This window comes from Rhinopithecus roxellana, chromosome 13, assembly GCF_007565055.1.
Source record: "Rhinopithecus roxellana isolate Shanxi Qingling chromosome 13, ASM756505v1, whole genome shotgun sequence".
NCBI lineage: Eukaryota > Metazoa > Chordata > Mammalia > Primates > Cercopithecidae > Rhinopithecus > Rhinopithecus roxellana.
The window spans coordinates 132,250,921-132,267,493 of record NC_044561.1 but is presented as its reverse complement, the minus strand read 5'-3'; the positions used below and the strand labels follow the sequence as shown (position 1 = coordinate 132,267,493).

At 52.2% G+C, this 16,573-nt stretch overlaps 2 protein-coding genes and 1 long non-coding RNA gene across 5 annotated transcripts in view; 2 read left to right on the top strand and 1 right to left on the bottom strand.

Moving 5' to 3' along the window:
* The window catches only part of ITGB2 (integrin subunit beta 2), a 48,874-nt gene extending 34,332 nt beyond the window's left edge, over window positions 1-14,542 (bottom strand). The window contains exon 1 of the mRNA XM_010360153.2: window positions 14,416-14,542. The gene's annotated coding sequence lies outside the window, so the exon portion shown is untranslated. The remainder of the gene's footprint in view (window positions 1-14,415) is intronic.
* On the top strand, window positions 9,744-11,977 carry LOC115892902. The gene is made up of 2 exons (XR_004052826.1): window positions 9,744-10,447; window positions 10,859-11,977. It is a non-coding gene; the product is annotated as an uncharacterized LOC115892902 (long non-coding RNA).
* Window positions 13,898-16,573, top strand: part of FAM207A (family with sequence similarity 207 member A) — a 61,255-nt gene continuing 58,579 nt past the window's right edge. Inside the window, exon 1 of one of the 3 annotated variants that reach the window (XM_030915591.1) lies at window positions 13,898-14,066. Coding sequence is in view for 1 of the 3 variants with exons in the window: in XM_030915589.1 (XP_030771449.1) it covers window positions 14,589-14,627 (39 nt within the window). In the remaining 2 variants the exon portion in view is untranslated. Of the gene's footprint in view, window positions 14,628-16,573 lie in introns of all 3 variants that reach the window. The other 2 variants (XM_030915590.1, XM_030915589.1) reach the window with 2 other exon arrangements.

Sequence of the window (16,573 nt, the reverse complement as noted above, 5' to 3'; positions counted from 1 at the left end):
ACTGCAACCTCCACCTCCCGGGTTCAAGCAATTCTCCTGCCTCAGCCTCCCAAGTAGCTGGGATTATAGGTACGTGCACCACCACGCCCAGCTAATTTTTGTATTCTTAGTAGAGACGGGGTTTCACCATGTTGGCCAGGCTGGTCTTGAACTTCTGGCCTCAAGTGATCCACCCACCTCTGCTTTCCAAAGTGCGGGGATTACTGGCATGAGCCACGGCGCCCGGCCCCTAAACTCTGTTTTAAAAATGTCTTGCAGAAATAGACATGAAGAAATCCATGAGAAATACAAGAGCAGATGATACAAAGTTGGGCAAAGAAATAAGTAAAAATTATGATGTCATAACCCATTGATTTAAAAATAGTGGTAAAAACATTAACACTATGAAACAAAACACCCAGAGAGCTGGGTTGGAGGGGCCAGGGAGCACACTGCCGTTCCATCCTATCTGGGGAGGAATACAGATGCTCGTCAGTGGGCATTTTGCTAAAAAAAAATCTAAGTATATATGATAACAATTCAAAAGCCTCCTTAGGAATAAAAATAGAATGTGTATACCTGAAAAAATATGACAAATCTTTATTTTGGTCGTGGTGGCTCACACCTGTAATCCCAGCACTTTGGGAGGCCAAGGTGGGAGGATCGCTTGAGCCCGGGAGTTCGAGACCAGCCTAGGCAACATTTGGAGACCCAGACCCTCATCTCTACAAAAAAATGCTCTGAAAATTAGCTAGACATGGTGGCACGCAATATGGTCCCAGGGAGGCTGAGGTGGGAGAATCTCTTGAACCCAAGAGGTTGAGGGTACAGTGAACCATGATTGTACCACTGCACTCCAGCCTGGGCAACTGAGCACACACACACACACACACACACACACACACACACAAAGACAAATCCTTTAAAAGAAAAAAGTAAGGGAAAATAGAACAAACAAGAAAAGGTAAATAAAAACCAAACAATAAGACATTGGGAATAATTTCTTTTTTTTTTTTTTTTTTTTTTTTTTTTTTTTTTTTTTTTTTTTTTTTTTGAGACGGAGTCTCGCTCTGTCGCCCGGGCTGGAGTGCAGTGGCCGGATCTCAGCTCACTGCAAGCTCCGCCTCCCGGGTTTACGCCATTCTCCTGCCTCAGCCTCCCGAGTAGCTGGGACTACAGGCGCCCGCCACCTCACCCGGCTAGTTTTTTGTATTTTTTAGTAGAGACGGGGTTTCACCATGTTAGCCAGGATGGTCTCGATCTTCTGACCTCGTGATCCGCCCGTCTCGGCCTCCCAAAGCGCTGGGATTACAGGCTTGAGCCACCGCGCCCGGCCGGGAATAATTTCAAACCCACCAGGAATCACAGCACCTGTGAATGGGTTACATTTTCTCGTTTTAAATCAACAAGGTCTTGCATTGGGTTTTAGAAATAAAGAGACAAAACAAGCTCCAATTAAATGCTCTCTGTCAAGGGCATCTTCTCATTACAGACTTAGTCTAGACAATAATGAAGAAGGACAGAAAGAGAGTATCATTCGACTACACCCGCTGATGACTTCAAGTCGTCAATGACCATTGCTGGGAACATCACAGATGCACCAGACATTATGCACACACCTTTAATGAGTTGGTCTTAATGAAATAACAATAGAAATTAAGATAAATAGAAAGAACAATGGTTACTATTGAGGCTGAGTCAGGTCGAGGCTTTTAGATCTACAAAGAAGCGTCAGGGGGATGTGTGAGATGACATCGTAGGGATGCAGTTTGCAAAATCCAAGCCGAAGAAATCCCCACGAGGCAAACGGCAAAGTACAAGAGGAGAGAGGAAGGGAGAGAGACCCTTTGAATTAGGAGATTTAATCTCAATATGAACCAATTGCAATGCAAGGAGCATTCAAAATAATTTTGAAATTATTGTTAATTGTTTTAAGTGTGACAATGGTTTGTGGTTATGTTTAAAAGTCCTCATCTTTTAGAGTTACATGTTGAAATATTTGCAGATGGTGCAGTAGGATGTTTCAGATTTATTTCCAAATAAAGAGCGGTGGGTTGGGTGCGGGGAGAGAGGTGTTGACACAACAAGGTTACCTGTGAGTTGATTATTATTGAAGCCACTGTTGGGGACATGGGGCTTCACTAAACTGTTCTCTCTACTTTTGTAGATGTGTGAAATTTTTTGTAGTAAGATTAAAAAAACATTTCAAGGAAGTGCAAAGTTATTATTTCACGGGTATAAAGTTTTCGTTTTGTAAGACGAAATGGTTTTGGAGACGGTGGTGATGGTCGCACAGTAATAAGTGTCCTTAACGCCACAGAAATGCATACTTCTAATGGTTAAAATGGTGAATTTTATGTTATGTACATTTTATCCCAATTAAAAAGTAAAAAGTGGCCGGGCGCGGTGGCTCAAGCCTGTAATCCCAGCACTTTGGGAGGCCGAGACGGGCGGATCACGAGGTCAGGAGATCGAGACCATCCTGGCTAACATGGTGAAACCCCGTCTCTACTAAAAATACAAAAAACTAGCCGGGCGACCTGGCGGGCGCCTGTAGTCCCAGCTACTCGGGAGGCTGAGGCAGGAGAATGGCGTGAACCCGGGAGGCGGAGCTTGCAGTGAGCTGAGATCTGGCCACTGCACTCCAGCCTGGGCGACAGAGCAAGACTCCGTCTCAAAAAAAAAAAAAAAAAAAAAAAAAAGTAAAAAGTGTGAAAAAGTCTCTCTATCAGATACACGGTTAAAAGAGAACAACACTGAAGGCTGAAAACACACAGAAAATATACGTATGTGCTAGAAAATACTAACGAAGATATCACATAACGTCAAAAAGACATAAATCAAAGCAAAATGCATCAAATGAACAAAGGAAGATGTAACGAACGAGAGTTACAATCCACAAAGACAGTTCAGCAGTCATAAACCTTTATGTACCGAACTTCAAAATATATAAAACAAAGACTGACAAATATATGAGCAAACCAACACAGCCCTGAACGGCAAATATCTTTAACACATCTCTCTCAGAAATAAACACATCAGGCCAGTCGCGGTGGCTCACACCTGCAATCCCAGCACTTTGGGAGGCTGAGGTGGGTGGATCACCTCAGGTCAGGAGTTCGAGACCAGCCTGGCCAACATGGCAAAACCCTGTCTCTACTAAAAATACAAAAATGAGCTGGGCATGGTGGTGGGTGCCTGTGATCCCAGCTACTCAGGAGGCTGAGGCAGGAGAATCACTTGAACCTGGGAGGTGGAGGTTGCAGTGAGCCGAGATCGTGCCACTGCATTCCAGCCTGGGTGACAAGAATGAAACTCTGTCTCCAGAACAAAAAACAAACAAACAAAAATAAATAAATAAATAAATAAACAAGAAAAAAATCAAATAGAAATGCATATTTGGCAGGTAGAGGATTTGAGGAATGTAACCCTTCGTCTCCAACTTAAACACAATTATGTTACAACACGGGACAAGGATAAACACATAATTCCTTGACCACGAAGGAAGTAATCACACATTCTAAAGCACAAAGATCATAAGGAGGTCAAATTCACGGGCACAACTGAATGAAATTAGATGCTGGCCAAAGGATGGCATGAAAGAAAAAAAACAGCACTCCTGAATAGGGGACCCAAATATAGCCTAGATCGCGTACGTCTGTGGTGCCACACTCATGCTACAGGGTAATGAATAAGAGCCTTTCAAGTGCTGGTCTGAAGCCTTGTGACCCACAGATCCGTAACACTGAGATTCTTCTGAAAAGCAAAATGCAGAAGGAGGCATTGCAGACCCACACACCCCTCGAGCAGGACGGTGGTTACCTCTGAAGACAGAGAAGGTGATGGGCCTGGGAGATGGAAGCAGAGGGCTTCAGTGTTCTTTTTTTTTTTTTTTTTTTGAGACGGAGTCTTGCTCAGTTGCCCAGGCTGGAGTGCAGTGGCGCGATCTTGGTTCACTGCAAGCTCCGCCTCCCGGGTTCACGCCATTCTCCTGCCTCAACCTCCCCAGTAGCTAGGACTACAGGTGCCCGCCACCGCGCCCGGCTAATTTTTTGTATTTTTAGTAGAGACAGGGTTTCACTGTGGTCTCGATCTCCTGACATTGTGATCCGCCCACCTCGGCCTCCCAAAGTGCTGGGATTACAGGCGTGAGCCACCGCGCCCAGCCCAGTGTTTCTATTAAAGAGTTTTCTTTACTAAAAAGGAAGAAAAAGTTATGGGCAAAGTCAGGCAACACGTTAAGATTTGATAAGATGAGAGATAGGAGTCTAGGGATTGGTACTAGTGCGCTCCATGCTTTTCTATATTCTTAAAATAGTTTATATCTTTTTTTTTTTTAAAGGAACTAGAAGGAAGTGACTGCAAATGAGCAGAAGGATCTTTTAGGGGGTGGAGATGCTCTGAAATGAGATTGTGGTGATGATTGCACAACTCCATAAATTTTCTTTTTGTTGTTGTTTCTTTCTCTCTTTTTTTAACAGAGACTAGGTCTCGCTATGTTGCCCAGGCTGAGCTCAAACAATCCTTTCCCCTGAGCCTCCCAAAGTGCTGGGATTATAGGCGTGAGCCACTACCCCCAGCCCATAGCTCTGCAAATTTTCTAAAAATCATCATAAAATTGTACACTGAAAAAGAATGAGTATTGGCATGTAAATTCTACTTTGATGATGCTGTTAAAAAATAAAATTAAATTCGGCCGGGCGCGGTGGCTCAAGCCTGTAATCCCAGCACTTTGGGAGGCCGAGGCGGGCGGATCACAAGGTCAGGAGGTCGAGACCATCCTGGCTAACACAGTGAAACCCCGTCTCCACTTAAAAAATACAAAAAATTAGCCGGGCGAGATGGCGGGCGCCTGTAGTCCCAGCTACTCGGGAGGCTGAGGCGGGAGAATGGCTTGGACCCGGGAGGTGGAGCTTGCAGTGAGCTGAGATCCGGCCACTGCACTCCAGCCTGGGCGACAGAGCGAGACTCCGTCTCAAAAAAAAAAAAAAAAAAAAAAAAAAAAAAAAAAAAAAATAAAATTAAATTCAAGATATTTAGAAGAACAAAAAGCTCCAGTAGCTTCTAGTCCCAGCTAAGACAGAGTAAGTGGAGTGCACTCTATGTCTGTCACCGAGCACAGCTAAGACACCACACAGAATAAAATAACAGCAGACAGACTGGAGAGAAATCGAAATGTGAGGCCGGACTGACAGCGTGGTCGTGGTCAGTGTCCTGTCTCTTGCCCTTCCCTGTCTCTTGCGCTTCCCTGTCTCCTGGCTTTGATGTGCAGCAGTCTGAACCTCAAAGTAGCACAGTGAGTACGGCCAAGAGAAACCCTCCTTTCTGGTCAGTGGCCTAGAAAGGGGTTGCCCCGGAGGATGAAGAGAGTCGGGGGATATGTGCTGTTTTCCTTCTCCTGCTCTTGTCCAAGAAGCAAACCCCTGTCCTGAAACTGCACTCCCAAAGTAGTGATAGCAGCAGCCACAGCAGCAGGAGCAACTGCAGGAGCCAGCAGGAAGCATATGGCAGTGTCCAGAGGAAGCATGTGACATGCCCAGAGGAAGCATATGACATGCCTGGAGGCGAGGACCAGGAAAGGGGGCTCCTGGAAAGCCACAGAGTATGAGAAACCAATAAGGAGGAGCTCAAGAGAGGCATCCCATAAAGCTGTGTACAAAGTTCCAGACTCAGCCCTGAACCGAACCTGTGTGGAAATGACCCCAAAGAGCAAGTCTAAGGCTTTGAGAATTGAACCATGGGGTAGACCACTGACTGCCAAGGTCGCAGACTGGCCTCGGGGATGCGAGTGTGAGCTGGATGCAAATATGACACACAGACTTTGAAAACTGAACTCATGGTTCACGCCTGTAACTCAACACTTTGGGAGGCTGAGGTGGGCAGATTGCTTGAGCTCAGGAGTTCAAGACCAGCCTGGATAACATGGCAACATCCCATCTCTACAAAAAATACAAAAATTAGTCAGGTGTGGTGGTGCATGCCTGTGGTCCCAGCTACTCAGGAGGCTGATGTGAGAGGATCACTTGAGCTCAGGAGTTCAAGGGTATGGTAAGCCAAGATCACACCACTGCACTCCAGCCTGGGTGACAGAGTAAGATCCTGTCAGAAAGAAAGAAAGAGAGAGACAGAAGGAAGGAAGGAAGAAGGGAGGGAGGGAGGGAGGAAGGAAGGAAGGAAGGAAGGAAGGAAGGAAGGAAGGAAGGAAGGAAGGAAGGAAGGAAGGAGGGAAGGAAGGAAGGAAAAATAAAAAAATAAAAACTGAACTCACATGGGAACCACAGCCCACAAGAGGCAGGTCTGGACTTGTGGTCTAACCCTAACCAGACTGACTGCTAGCAAAACAAAACGATCATTGCTGTCCAGAGGATTTTAGTAGAATCCAGAGTCTTATTAAATAATATTCAAAATGTCCATGATACAACCCAAAAGTACTCAAACAGCAACAAAGAAAATCTTGAGAACTTGTAAGAGAAAAAATAACTAACAGATGCCAACTCTGAGATAATCCCAACGCTGAAATGATCACATGGAGCATTTAAAACAGCTGTTATAAATATGTTCCATGAAGTAAAGGCAACAACTCTTAAAACAAATGCAAAGGTAAAAATGTTTAGTAAAAATATAGAAGTTACAAAAAATGAAAAATGATAAATGCAATAACAGAAATAAAAAAAAATTCAGTGAATGGGATGGGCTCAATAGGAGAATGGTGAAGACAGAGGAAAGGGTGAGCGAACTTGAAGACCAATAGAAATTATTCAATATACACAACAGGGAGGGAAAAAATAGACAAACAAACAAGAACAGCGCCTTAGAGACCTGTGGAATCGTATCAAAGGTATAACATTTGTTCACTGGAGTCCCAGAAGAGGAGGAGTAAAAGATTGGCCCAGAAAAAAGTATTCGAAGAAATAATGACCGAAAACTTCCCAAATTTGGTAAAAACATGAATTTATGGATTCAAGACACTCAGTGAATTTCCAAAAGATAAACTCAAAATAAACCAAGCCTATATGCACCATGTTAAAACTGCTGAAAACCAAAAGTAAAACACCTGAAAAGCTTCAACCAAAGATATTCCATAGAGAGACACCCATTCAAACTGCACATTTCCCATCAGAAACCATGGTGGCCAGAAGACAACAGAACAACATTTGAAAGTGCTTAAGGATAAGAAACGCCCACCCAGAATTCTACATCCAGTGAAAGTGTTCCTCATGAATTAAGGAAAAATAAAGACATTCTCAAATGAAGAGAAACTAAGAACACTAGACCCCAGCAAATGTACTCTAAAAGGAATCTGAGGCAGAAGGGAAATAACACCAGAGGGCAACCTGGAAATTCAGAAATGAAGAAAGAGCAACAGAAATGGTAAATATCTGGGTAAATAGAACAGACTACTTTTCTCCTCTTGTGTTCTTTAAAATATGTTGAGAACAAAAATTGTATCATTGGTGGGGTTTTCAACGTATATAAATGCAAAATATGTGACGGCTACAGCAGAAAGCAATGGCGGTTGAAATTTCTACAGTTGTAACGTTTCTCTACGTTTTACTTGGAGTGGTAAAATACTAATTTTGTTATAAGTAGACAATGAAGTGTTTCATATGTCTATTGTAATTCCTAGAGCAATCGCTAAAGCCCTATATAAAAAGAGGCCAGTGGAGGGAGGCCTGGCGTGGTGGCTCATGCCTGTAATCCCAGCGCTTTGGGAGGCCGAGGTGGGCGGATCATAAGATCAGGAGTTCGAGACCATCCTGGCTAATGCAGTGAAACCCTGTCTCTACTAAAAATACAACAACAACAAAAAAATAAGTAAAAATTAATAAGTAAGTAAAAATAAATAAGTAAAAAAATAAGTAAACATAAATAAGTAAAAATAAATAAGTAAAAAAAAAAAAGGTGTCAGTAGTCCCAGCTACTCCGAAGGCTGAGGCAGGAGAATGGCGTGAACCCGGGAGGAGGAGCTTGCAGTGAGCCGAGATGGCACCACTGCACCCCATCCTGGGCGACAGAGCTCACTCCATCTCAAAATATAATAAATAAATAAATAAATGAAAGGAGGCTGGTGGAGGAAGTGGAGGGGAGGGGTAGGGACTCTGGGGCTTCCCAGAACTGTGACCTTGCTGTGGGAGGACCAGGCCTCCATTCCGGGGACTCAGCACTCCTCTCCCTGTCACCCATGTGATGTGCCTAAGGCTGGAAGTCAGAGGCTGTGCACGTTCTTCTTTGTGGACACAAGGGAGTAATTGGTGCATTTAGTGTAAAAATATCAGGTGTGGCTGCACGGAGGGAAAATTACAGGTGCGGTGGCTCAAGCCTGTAATCCCAGCACTTTGGGAGGCCGAGACGGGCGGATCACGAGGTCAGGAGATCGAGACCATCCTGGCTAACACAGTGAAACCCCGTCTCTACTAAAAAATACAAAAAACTAGCTGGGTGTGGTGGCAGGCACCTGTAGTCCCAGCTACTCGGGAGGCTGAGGCAGGAGAATGGCGTAAACCCGGGAGGCGGAGCTTGCAGTGAGCTGAGATCCGGCCACTGCACTCCAGCCTGGGCGACAGAGTGAGACTCTGTCTCAAAAAAAAAAAAAAAAAAAGAAAAGAAAATCACAGGCTCCAAGGAGCTGGGAGGCCTGCTGCCCTGCCCTCTTGCTTTGATGAGGAAATGGCGACCGCAGAAGGAAGCATAGCAGCACCGGCACCCGTGGGGCCATGCCGGGCTGCTTCCCAGGGCTCTGCCAGCTCAGCGGCTGCAGGAAAGGGTGGATGTTGATCCCAAGCTAGGAATGAGGAGTCCAGCCCTAAGGGCTGAGGGAGTCAGGTGGGTGAAACTAGCCACATGTCTGGGTACAACTGTTCAGGGTTTCTCATCTGCTCAACCACTGAACGCGGTTCTGAAGCCGGGCGTGAGTGAGCAGAACAGGAGCAGGATTCTGGGAACAATCTTTTCCCTCACGTCAGCCCAGAAATTCCATTTGCAGTCACTTTCACTTACATCTTCCAGAAAACCACCTGATGTCATCAGGGGTTGGTTGAGCCTTTCCCTGTGCTGGCCTGGCGGAGCTTAGTGCTCTGAGGCTGCCCAACCCTGCACTCCAGAACAGTCCATTGAGTTCAGGAGACAAGCACGTCAGCCATGACACCGGGTGGATGAGAGGGACCTCCAGTGTCCACGCGTGGAGGCAGCGGGGGCAGCTGGCAAGCACAGGCGGGGAAGGAGATTCAGAACCTGAGGGCTGCTCTCCTGCCCTTCCATCCTGGACGCTGGCCTGGCCCCCCAGCTTCCCTTCACCCAGCTTCCATCCCCATAACACGTAGCCCCAGAGCTTGGGAAGGAGGTCTCTCTGTGACAGGTGGGATTCTGGAAGTTTCCACAGAGGAGACCCCATAGGAGCAGGGTTTGAAGGTTTAGAAAGATGCTAAGGGCCGGGCGGGGTGGCTCAAGCCTGTAATCCCAGCACTTTGGGAAGCCGAGGCGGGCGAATCACGAGGTCAGGAGATCGAGACCATCCTGGCTAACACGGTGAAACCCCGTCTCTACTAAAAATACAAAAAACTAGCCGGGCGAGGTGGCGGGCGCCTGTAGTCCCAGCTACTCGGGTGGCTGAGGCAGGAGAATGGCGTAAACCCGGGAGGCGGAGCTTGCAGTGAGCCAAGATTGTGCCACTGCACTCCAGCCTGGGTGACAGAGCAAGACTCCATCTCAAAAAAAAAAAAAAAAAAAAAAAAAAAGAAAGAAAGATGCTAAGGATGGAGAGGGCCAGTGCGGAGGGGGTGGTTCCAGGCTCACTTCACAGTGGTGCTTGGGGAGCTGCAGTATTTTGACAACACCGAGGGAAGAGAGTCAGGTCAGTGGGGTTCATAACTGAGATGATGAGAATGGGGTCTACACCAGCCGCGGAGACCCCTGGGGTCTGGCCCCAGCAGGAGATGTCCAAGTGGCAGAAAGCCCCTTCCTGCCTGGAGAGCACCCCCGTGAGGACTCTGGGCACCACTGGGCCGCAGCTGCTCCCTCCCAGTCACTCACCACACTTCTCTCTCCCGCCCACCCTCCAACCTGCCTGCAAATTCCCCTGCAACCCAACTCTGGTCTCCTCCCAACCCTGCCCCCACGTAGGCCTATTTTTTCTTTTTCACTTCTTCCCCCCAGTGACTTCCTTCTACAGTGTTGATTCAGCTCCCTTTGCAGGCGAGTGAGGCCCTTTGCAGGCGGGGGCGGGGGCGGGGGCGGGGGAGAGGGCTGCAGGCAGTGCTGGTGGAGGGGAGGAGGTGACACACACTCCCTAGAGGCTAGTGGGGAGGGCATGGGGCAGGAAATGGAGTTGGGTGCCCCAGGTGGGCTGCTCCAACGAGCTCTTTCTCATGGGATCCTCCACAGATTCATACAACAGGCTGAACACCAGGGCTGGTCTCAGGCCACCTGACGGGGTTCACTGCAGAAATGGAGATCTGCCCTGGGCAGCCAGGTGAGTGTAGGAAGGAGGCAGGGGCGGGAGAAGCTGGGGGCAGCCTCCATCCCCCTGTGGCCTGGGTGGGCCTGTGCTCCCCCCGACGCAGCTTCCCACGCTGGGAGCACAGTTCCTCCCTCCTCTGCCTTCCTCTGCGTGGCGTGGCTCCTCCTTGAGAGAGGGAGATGAGGATGTGGCATTCTTGCTTCCCTGACTCACCCAAAAGAAGATTTCACAGCCCCTGGCAAGGGCTGCCAGACAGGCTCACCTGTCATCCCCTGCCCAGGGACAGACTGATTGGTAGCCTTGGCTGGGGGGGAGGTGGAGTTAATGCTGGGAAGGGCCTTCCAGGCCCCCGGAGGGTGGGAAGATGCTCATTGTTCAAAGGAGACAGAGCAAGGAAAACAGTTAAGCAATGATGGACTCCAGGGGAAAACCAGAGGAGAAGAAACTGTAATTCCAGTCCGTCCACATGGCCTAGCAGTGAACAACAGTTCCACGGTCAGAGCAAAAGCACCAAGCCGATTGAAAGCATCTCGAATGCGGTGGGGCAATGGGAGGTAATGCCCTCATCTACCAAAACGAGGTCTGCCACCTTCACAGACCACTAAACCTCATTCCTCCACCCACCTCCGCACCCCACGAAGGCTGGTTGACCAGAGAGCAGGGCTCCCGAGTGTCGGGTTGGGTCAGATCGGGTGGGTGCCCTTTACCCCAACCGAGGCCCTGTCCCGGACTGGGGGTCCACTTGCCCTCAAAGCATGCCAGTCTTCTTTCCGATACTTGACATTTTTCCTTTCCTGTTCAATTCATGGTTTCCGCCCGAATGGAGCCACGAGAGGACTCCTTTGGGGATGTGTCTCCCAGAAAAGTCTGGGCAGCCTTCATCATCCTGGATTCCTGTGACTTGGTTTCCATGGGGGCTTTCTAAGCTCAGGGACCCCAAGCCTCCATCAAATCTAATGACCCGCCCTGTCTCTGAACACATCTGTGTTGTCTCTGAGCCCCTTACCAACCCCCTCCGCAACCCCGCCCACACATTTCCCATCCTGAAGGGTCCAGTCCTTAGGCCGGCCCATGTGTTCCCTTTACCCCTGCTTCGTCCCTACCTGGTGGGGAGCTGTCCCTTCTGGGCCCTAGTGTGACACTTCACACACCAATGTGTCCCGTGGGTGGTATCTGGGGCCTTCCCCTGCAGTGAGGGGGATGACCTATGCACAGAGCTCACTGGGCCTGGGTATGGGCCTGGGTGGCACAGAACACAGAGAAAGTGCTCCGTAAAAGTGAGCTGAGATGCCCCCGCTAGGGAGGAGCTGGGCAAGCTCTTCCCTGGAGGAGGAAGAGCTCTCAACCCAGAGGGATCTGACCAGAAAGGTTCACTCGCCTCCACCCAGGAAGCCCCTGCAGACAGTATGTGTTTTAGGCTTTGCTGGCCAAATGGTCTCTGCCACGACTTCTCAGCTCTGCCATTGTGGCTGCAGAGTGGCCATAGACCTTCTGAAAGTGAATGAGTATGACTGTTTTCCAATAAAACTTCATTGACAAAAACAGGTGGAGGGCCAGCCTAAGGGCCAAAGTTTGTAGGTCTCTATTCTGGACCAGTGATTCTCTGGAGAGGAATGGGGCATGGGGAGTGGAGACAGTGTGTGGGAGAAGGGGTGGGACACAGGCACATGGGAATGGTGTGGACATGGAGGACACTGGAGGCAGGGAAGAGCCAGAGAACCTAAACACTGATGCTGGACCCTGGGCGACCCTAGGTCTCTCCACAGCCTCCTCTCTTAGACTCTCCCTCCAGTTTCAAAACGACTCCTCCTCTGACGGGACTCAGGCTTCCCACCCGGCTCCCCAGTTCCCACCGGAAACCCCGAGTGGGTGTTCCAGCCTCTGCCCCACCAGGCCCTGCTGGAAGGCAGCACCGCCAGGCAGGGACCTTTCCTCCCTGCCCCTCTCTCCTCCAGTTCTGGGTCCTGGCCCAGAGATGACCTCTCAACCCAGAGGGACCTGATCAGAAAGGTCTGGCCCCTTCCACCCAGGAAGTCCCTGCAGGCTGGAGGGCAGACCTCCCTCCTCCCCCCTCCCTCCCCCTGTGAGTTTTTCTTTCTGATAGAAACAGCAGCAACTCTCTCCACTGGGCCCCAGGGGCCCAGCTGGCTTCTCACACACAGAGGAGCTGGGCAGGCAAGTGGCCCGCATGGCTGGGCTCTAGAAAGCCTGGGGTGCAGCCCAAGGCACCTGCTAGGCAGGGGGCTGCACGGCGTCAGGTCAGTTCCTGAAAGGCACCTTTTTCCATTTGTAAATGGGGTGACAGGTCTGCCTCCCAGGGAGGAGCAGACAAAGGGTTGGGACTGCAGAACTTGGGTACATAGAGTGGCAGTGGGGACTGGGGCCCAGAGGTTGCTGAGTGAGGGAAGCCGTATGGGCAGTGAGGCTGGTGAATGCGGCAGGGGCAGAGGGTGGGGTAGGGGAACATGCCCAGCAAGGCTGGTGAATGTGGCACCGCAGGGGTGGGGTGGGCGGATGCAATGATGAGCATTTCCTCCCTGAGGCCAGCAGAGCAGGGGTGAGGTTGAGTGGGTCTATTACTCAGATTTGGGTGCGACCCCATGCAGTCATACGTGGGGGATGCAAGGCTGACAGCCTTGCCTGACCCTTTCACACTTTAGCCATAGCAATGCCAAGCCCAGAAAGGCTGCAAGGCCCCAGGGAGAACAGAGGCCCCTGGAAGGGGTGGCCGGCTGGGCTTCACTGCAGTCCCCACAAGACAGGATCCAGGAGATTTTAACGTGTTAACTTGTTTTCTGACTTTTCCAAATTGCCTATGGTAGCCATGCATTAATTTTATAATCAGAAAAGCATGTTATTATAAATCAAGTTAAATGGCTCCAAAACGAAAGCACCCAGACCCCAGAAGCCTGCCTCTCTCTAACTGCAGAGAGGGACGAGTGTAAGGAACAGGAACGGAAAGCTGAAAGGACCTCCGGGCTCTGGAATCCGACCCAAGGGTGATGCCGCCAGGGCTATCAGGAAGCGGCTCCGTGCTGGGCGCAGCCGGTTTCCCACCCACCCCAGCACAGCGCTTGCCCAAATCTAGACTTGGCAACCTCAGCCCCCAGCCGCTTCCTCCCGCCCCTCCCCGGCCCTCACCACTTCCTCTCAATGGTCCCTGGGGATTACAGCAAGATTATTTTTATCGCCGGGCACGGTGGCTCAAACCTGTAATCCCAGCACTTTGGGAGGCCGAGACGGGCGGATCACGAGGTCAGGAGATCGAGACCACCCTGGCTAACACGGTGAAACCCCGTCTCTATTAAAAAATACAAAAAAAAATTGCCGGGCGAGGTGGCGGGCGCCTGTAGTCCCAGCGACTCAGGAGGCTGAGGCAGGAGAATGGCGTAAACCCGGGAGGCAGAGCTTGCAGTGAGCTGAGATCCGGCCACTGCACTCCAGCCTGGGCAACAGAGCGAGACTCCGTCTCAAAAAAAAAAAAAAAAAAAAAAAAAAAAGATTATTTTTATTGCAAGAGTTTCCCAATGCGGGAACTCCGCAGCCCCAAAGAGTTTGCATCTGAGCTTCCTGCAGCATCCTGGGGCACCGACAGGCGGAACCGGGCCATCTGCCGTCCCTACGCACAGAGGTACACAGGTGGGGTGCGGCCTCGCCGTCCCAATTCTTGGTAAGGGTTCTCGGAAATTCATTATGGGAATGTGCGGGTTCTGGAGATGCTCAGACCGCGAACAGTACTGCAGGAAGCCAAACGATCATTTGTAACCCCAGACGTCCCTGAACCAAAGCCAAAGTCTACAGGTCACTGGGGCAGAGGCCGCCCGAAACCAGCTGTCCCCTCCCGGCCTAGGCGCGCCAGGTCCCCGCCCAGCCGGGGCGATCCCTTGGTTGGACGGTGAGGTTGGGAGTCAACCGTACCCAAGTGCCACCGCGTCCCCCCGGTGCAGGCGACCCCCGACGCCCGACGGGCAGCCGCTCACCTTCTCCTGGCCCCGGGCTTCAGGAAACCTGCCCGGAGGTGGCCGGGGTCTCAGGCCTGGCAGAGGCTGGGCGGTGGGCTTCGCGCCTGCTACAATCTCCCAATCCGTGGCCCGGGGGATGGAGCCCGCTGCGTGCAGAGGCTGCGGCAGGTCCCAGCCGGGTGCCCTGGAGCATGGCGCCTCCTTCCCTGAGGTGCCCCCCGGGCACGAGGGTGAGTCTCCAAGGAGGAAGCCGCCTCCCCTCCCCCGCTGCCCGGAGCTGCTCGGCTGGTGCTCGGAGCCTCCTCCGCCGCGGACACTACTGCGATCCTTCCCCCACCCTGACCCCGATCCCGACCCCGACCCTGACCCCCACCCCGACCCCGGCCGTATTCCGTTGCATTTGCTCCTTGCCAGCTCCGGGGCCACCACTGAGCAAGCGCTGTGCGTAGGCGCTTCCTGGAGCTTTCCCTATGGGTCCTCAGAAAAACCCCACGGCGTCCCCATTGTAGAGAAGGGGAAACTGAGGCTCAGGAAGGCCAGAGCTGGCCCAAAACCTGCGGCCCGCGGCGGGCAGGGTTTCCACGCTCCGAGCCCGGCCGCTCCCTGGGGGCGCGCGAAGGGAGCTTTCCTTCCCCGGGAAAGGCCGGGGCCAGAGACCCGCACTCAGACCCGTCGGGGGTTGCGGGCCGAGAGCGGGCTGGGGAAGGCTGGGAGGGCGTCAGGGGCCGGGTCCGCCAGGCTGGGGGCCGCGAGCTCCGGGAAGGCAGTCCTGGCCTGTGGATGGGGCCGCGCGTGGGACCCGGCTGGGCGGCCTCGGAAGGCGTCCAGGCTGCGGGAGCCGGAGGAGCGGCCGTGCGGGCGCCGGCGCCGTGGGTGGAGGTCGCCGTCCCTCCTAAGGGGCAGCCGGTGCGTTTGGTACCCGGGAGCAGAGCCGCGCCTCCCCGGCGGCCTCCCCGGGGTCTCACTGGGTCTCCCGGGCGCGGAGTCTGGGGCCCCGGCTCCGCAGAAACCAGGGGCGGCCGCGGGGAAGCAGCGCCCTCAGGCGACTCGAGAAAGGGTCTGAGGAGCCCCGAGAAGGACCTCGCGCATCCCCGCTGGGCTCCGACCGCCTGGGTTTGGTGCGGGAGGGCCCAGGCCGCCAGGACCCCCACGCACAGCTCAGTCTGCGGGACGCGGCCCGGAGGCCAGCAGCAGAGGACGGGGCCGGGGCCGGGCGGGGGACGGAGAGGGAGGGGAGGGCGCTCAGGGGAGGTCAAGACCACGGCTAGCCTTTCAGGGTCATGGCCTGGCCCCCATCCCAGGGGAAGCGAGGGGGGCTCTGTGAGCAGAGGCGCCCGGGTGGAGAAGGCGCTGATAGCCAGGGGCGGGGCAGGAGCCCAGGTGGGGACTTGGGGGTGGCTGAAGGGGCCCTTGGGCTGCAGGGGTAGGAAGGGGAGCTAGGAGCGCGGCTTGGGCAGGTGCTGGGGGACCGTGGGCGCCCTTTATTCTGAAGGGGAATGTGCTGCCCGAGTCCCCAGGGACCTAGAAATCCATTTCAAGATTTTCAAGATTTTCAGGTGGAGACAAAGGCCAGGCCCAGGTGAAAATGTGGCAGTGACCGAGTGTGGGGAGAGAACCACAGAGAGACGAGGTCCCTGAGGAGGAGGATGGGACAGAGAGAGGGGGCCAGGATTTTTTTTTTTTTTTTTTTTTTTTTTTTTTGAGACGGAGTCTTGCTCTGTCGCCCAGGTTGGAGTGCAGTGGCGGGATCTCAGCTCACTGCAAGCTCCGCCTCCCGGGTTCACGCCATTCTCCTGCCTCAGCCTCCCAAGTAGCTGGGACTACAGGCGCCGCCACCTCGCCCGGCTAGTTTTTGTATTTTTTAGTAGAGACGGGGTTTCACCGTGTTCACCAGGATGGTCTCGAACTCCTGACCTCGTGATCCGCCCGTCTCGGCCTCCCAAAGTGCTGGGATTACAGGCTTGAGCCACCGCGCCCGGCCGGCCAGGATTTTTAAAAAAGCACCTGAGATGCGTTTGGCAGCCTCAGCCTCGTTCTTCTTTCAAGGAGAAAGTGTGGGCAGAAGCCAGCTCTAAAGCCCAGGCTGCCCAGCCTGCACTGGCGGAGCTGAGGGAAGGAAGGGCGGGGCAGAGCCTTCCCTCCCTGTCCAGAGGTGAGCATGGGAGATCTGGAAGGA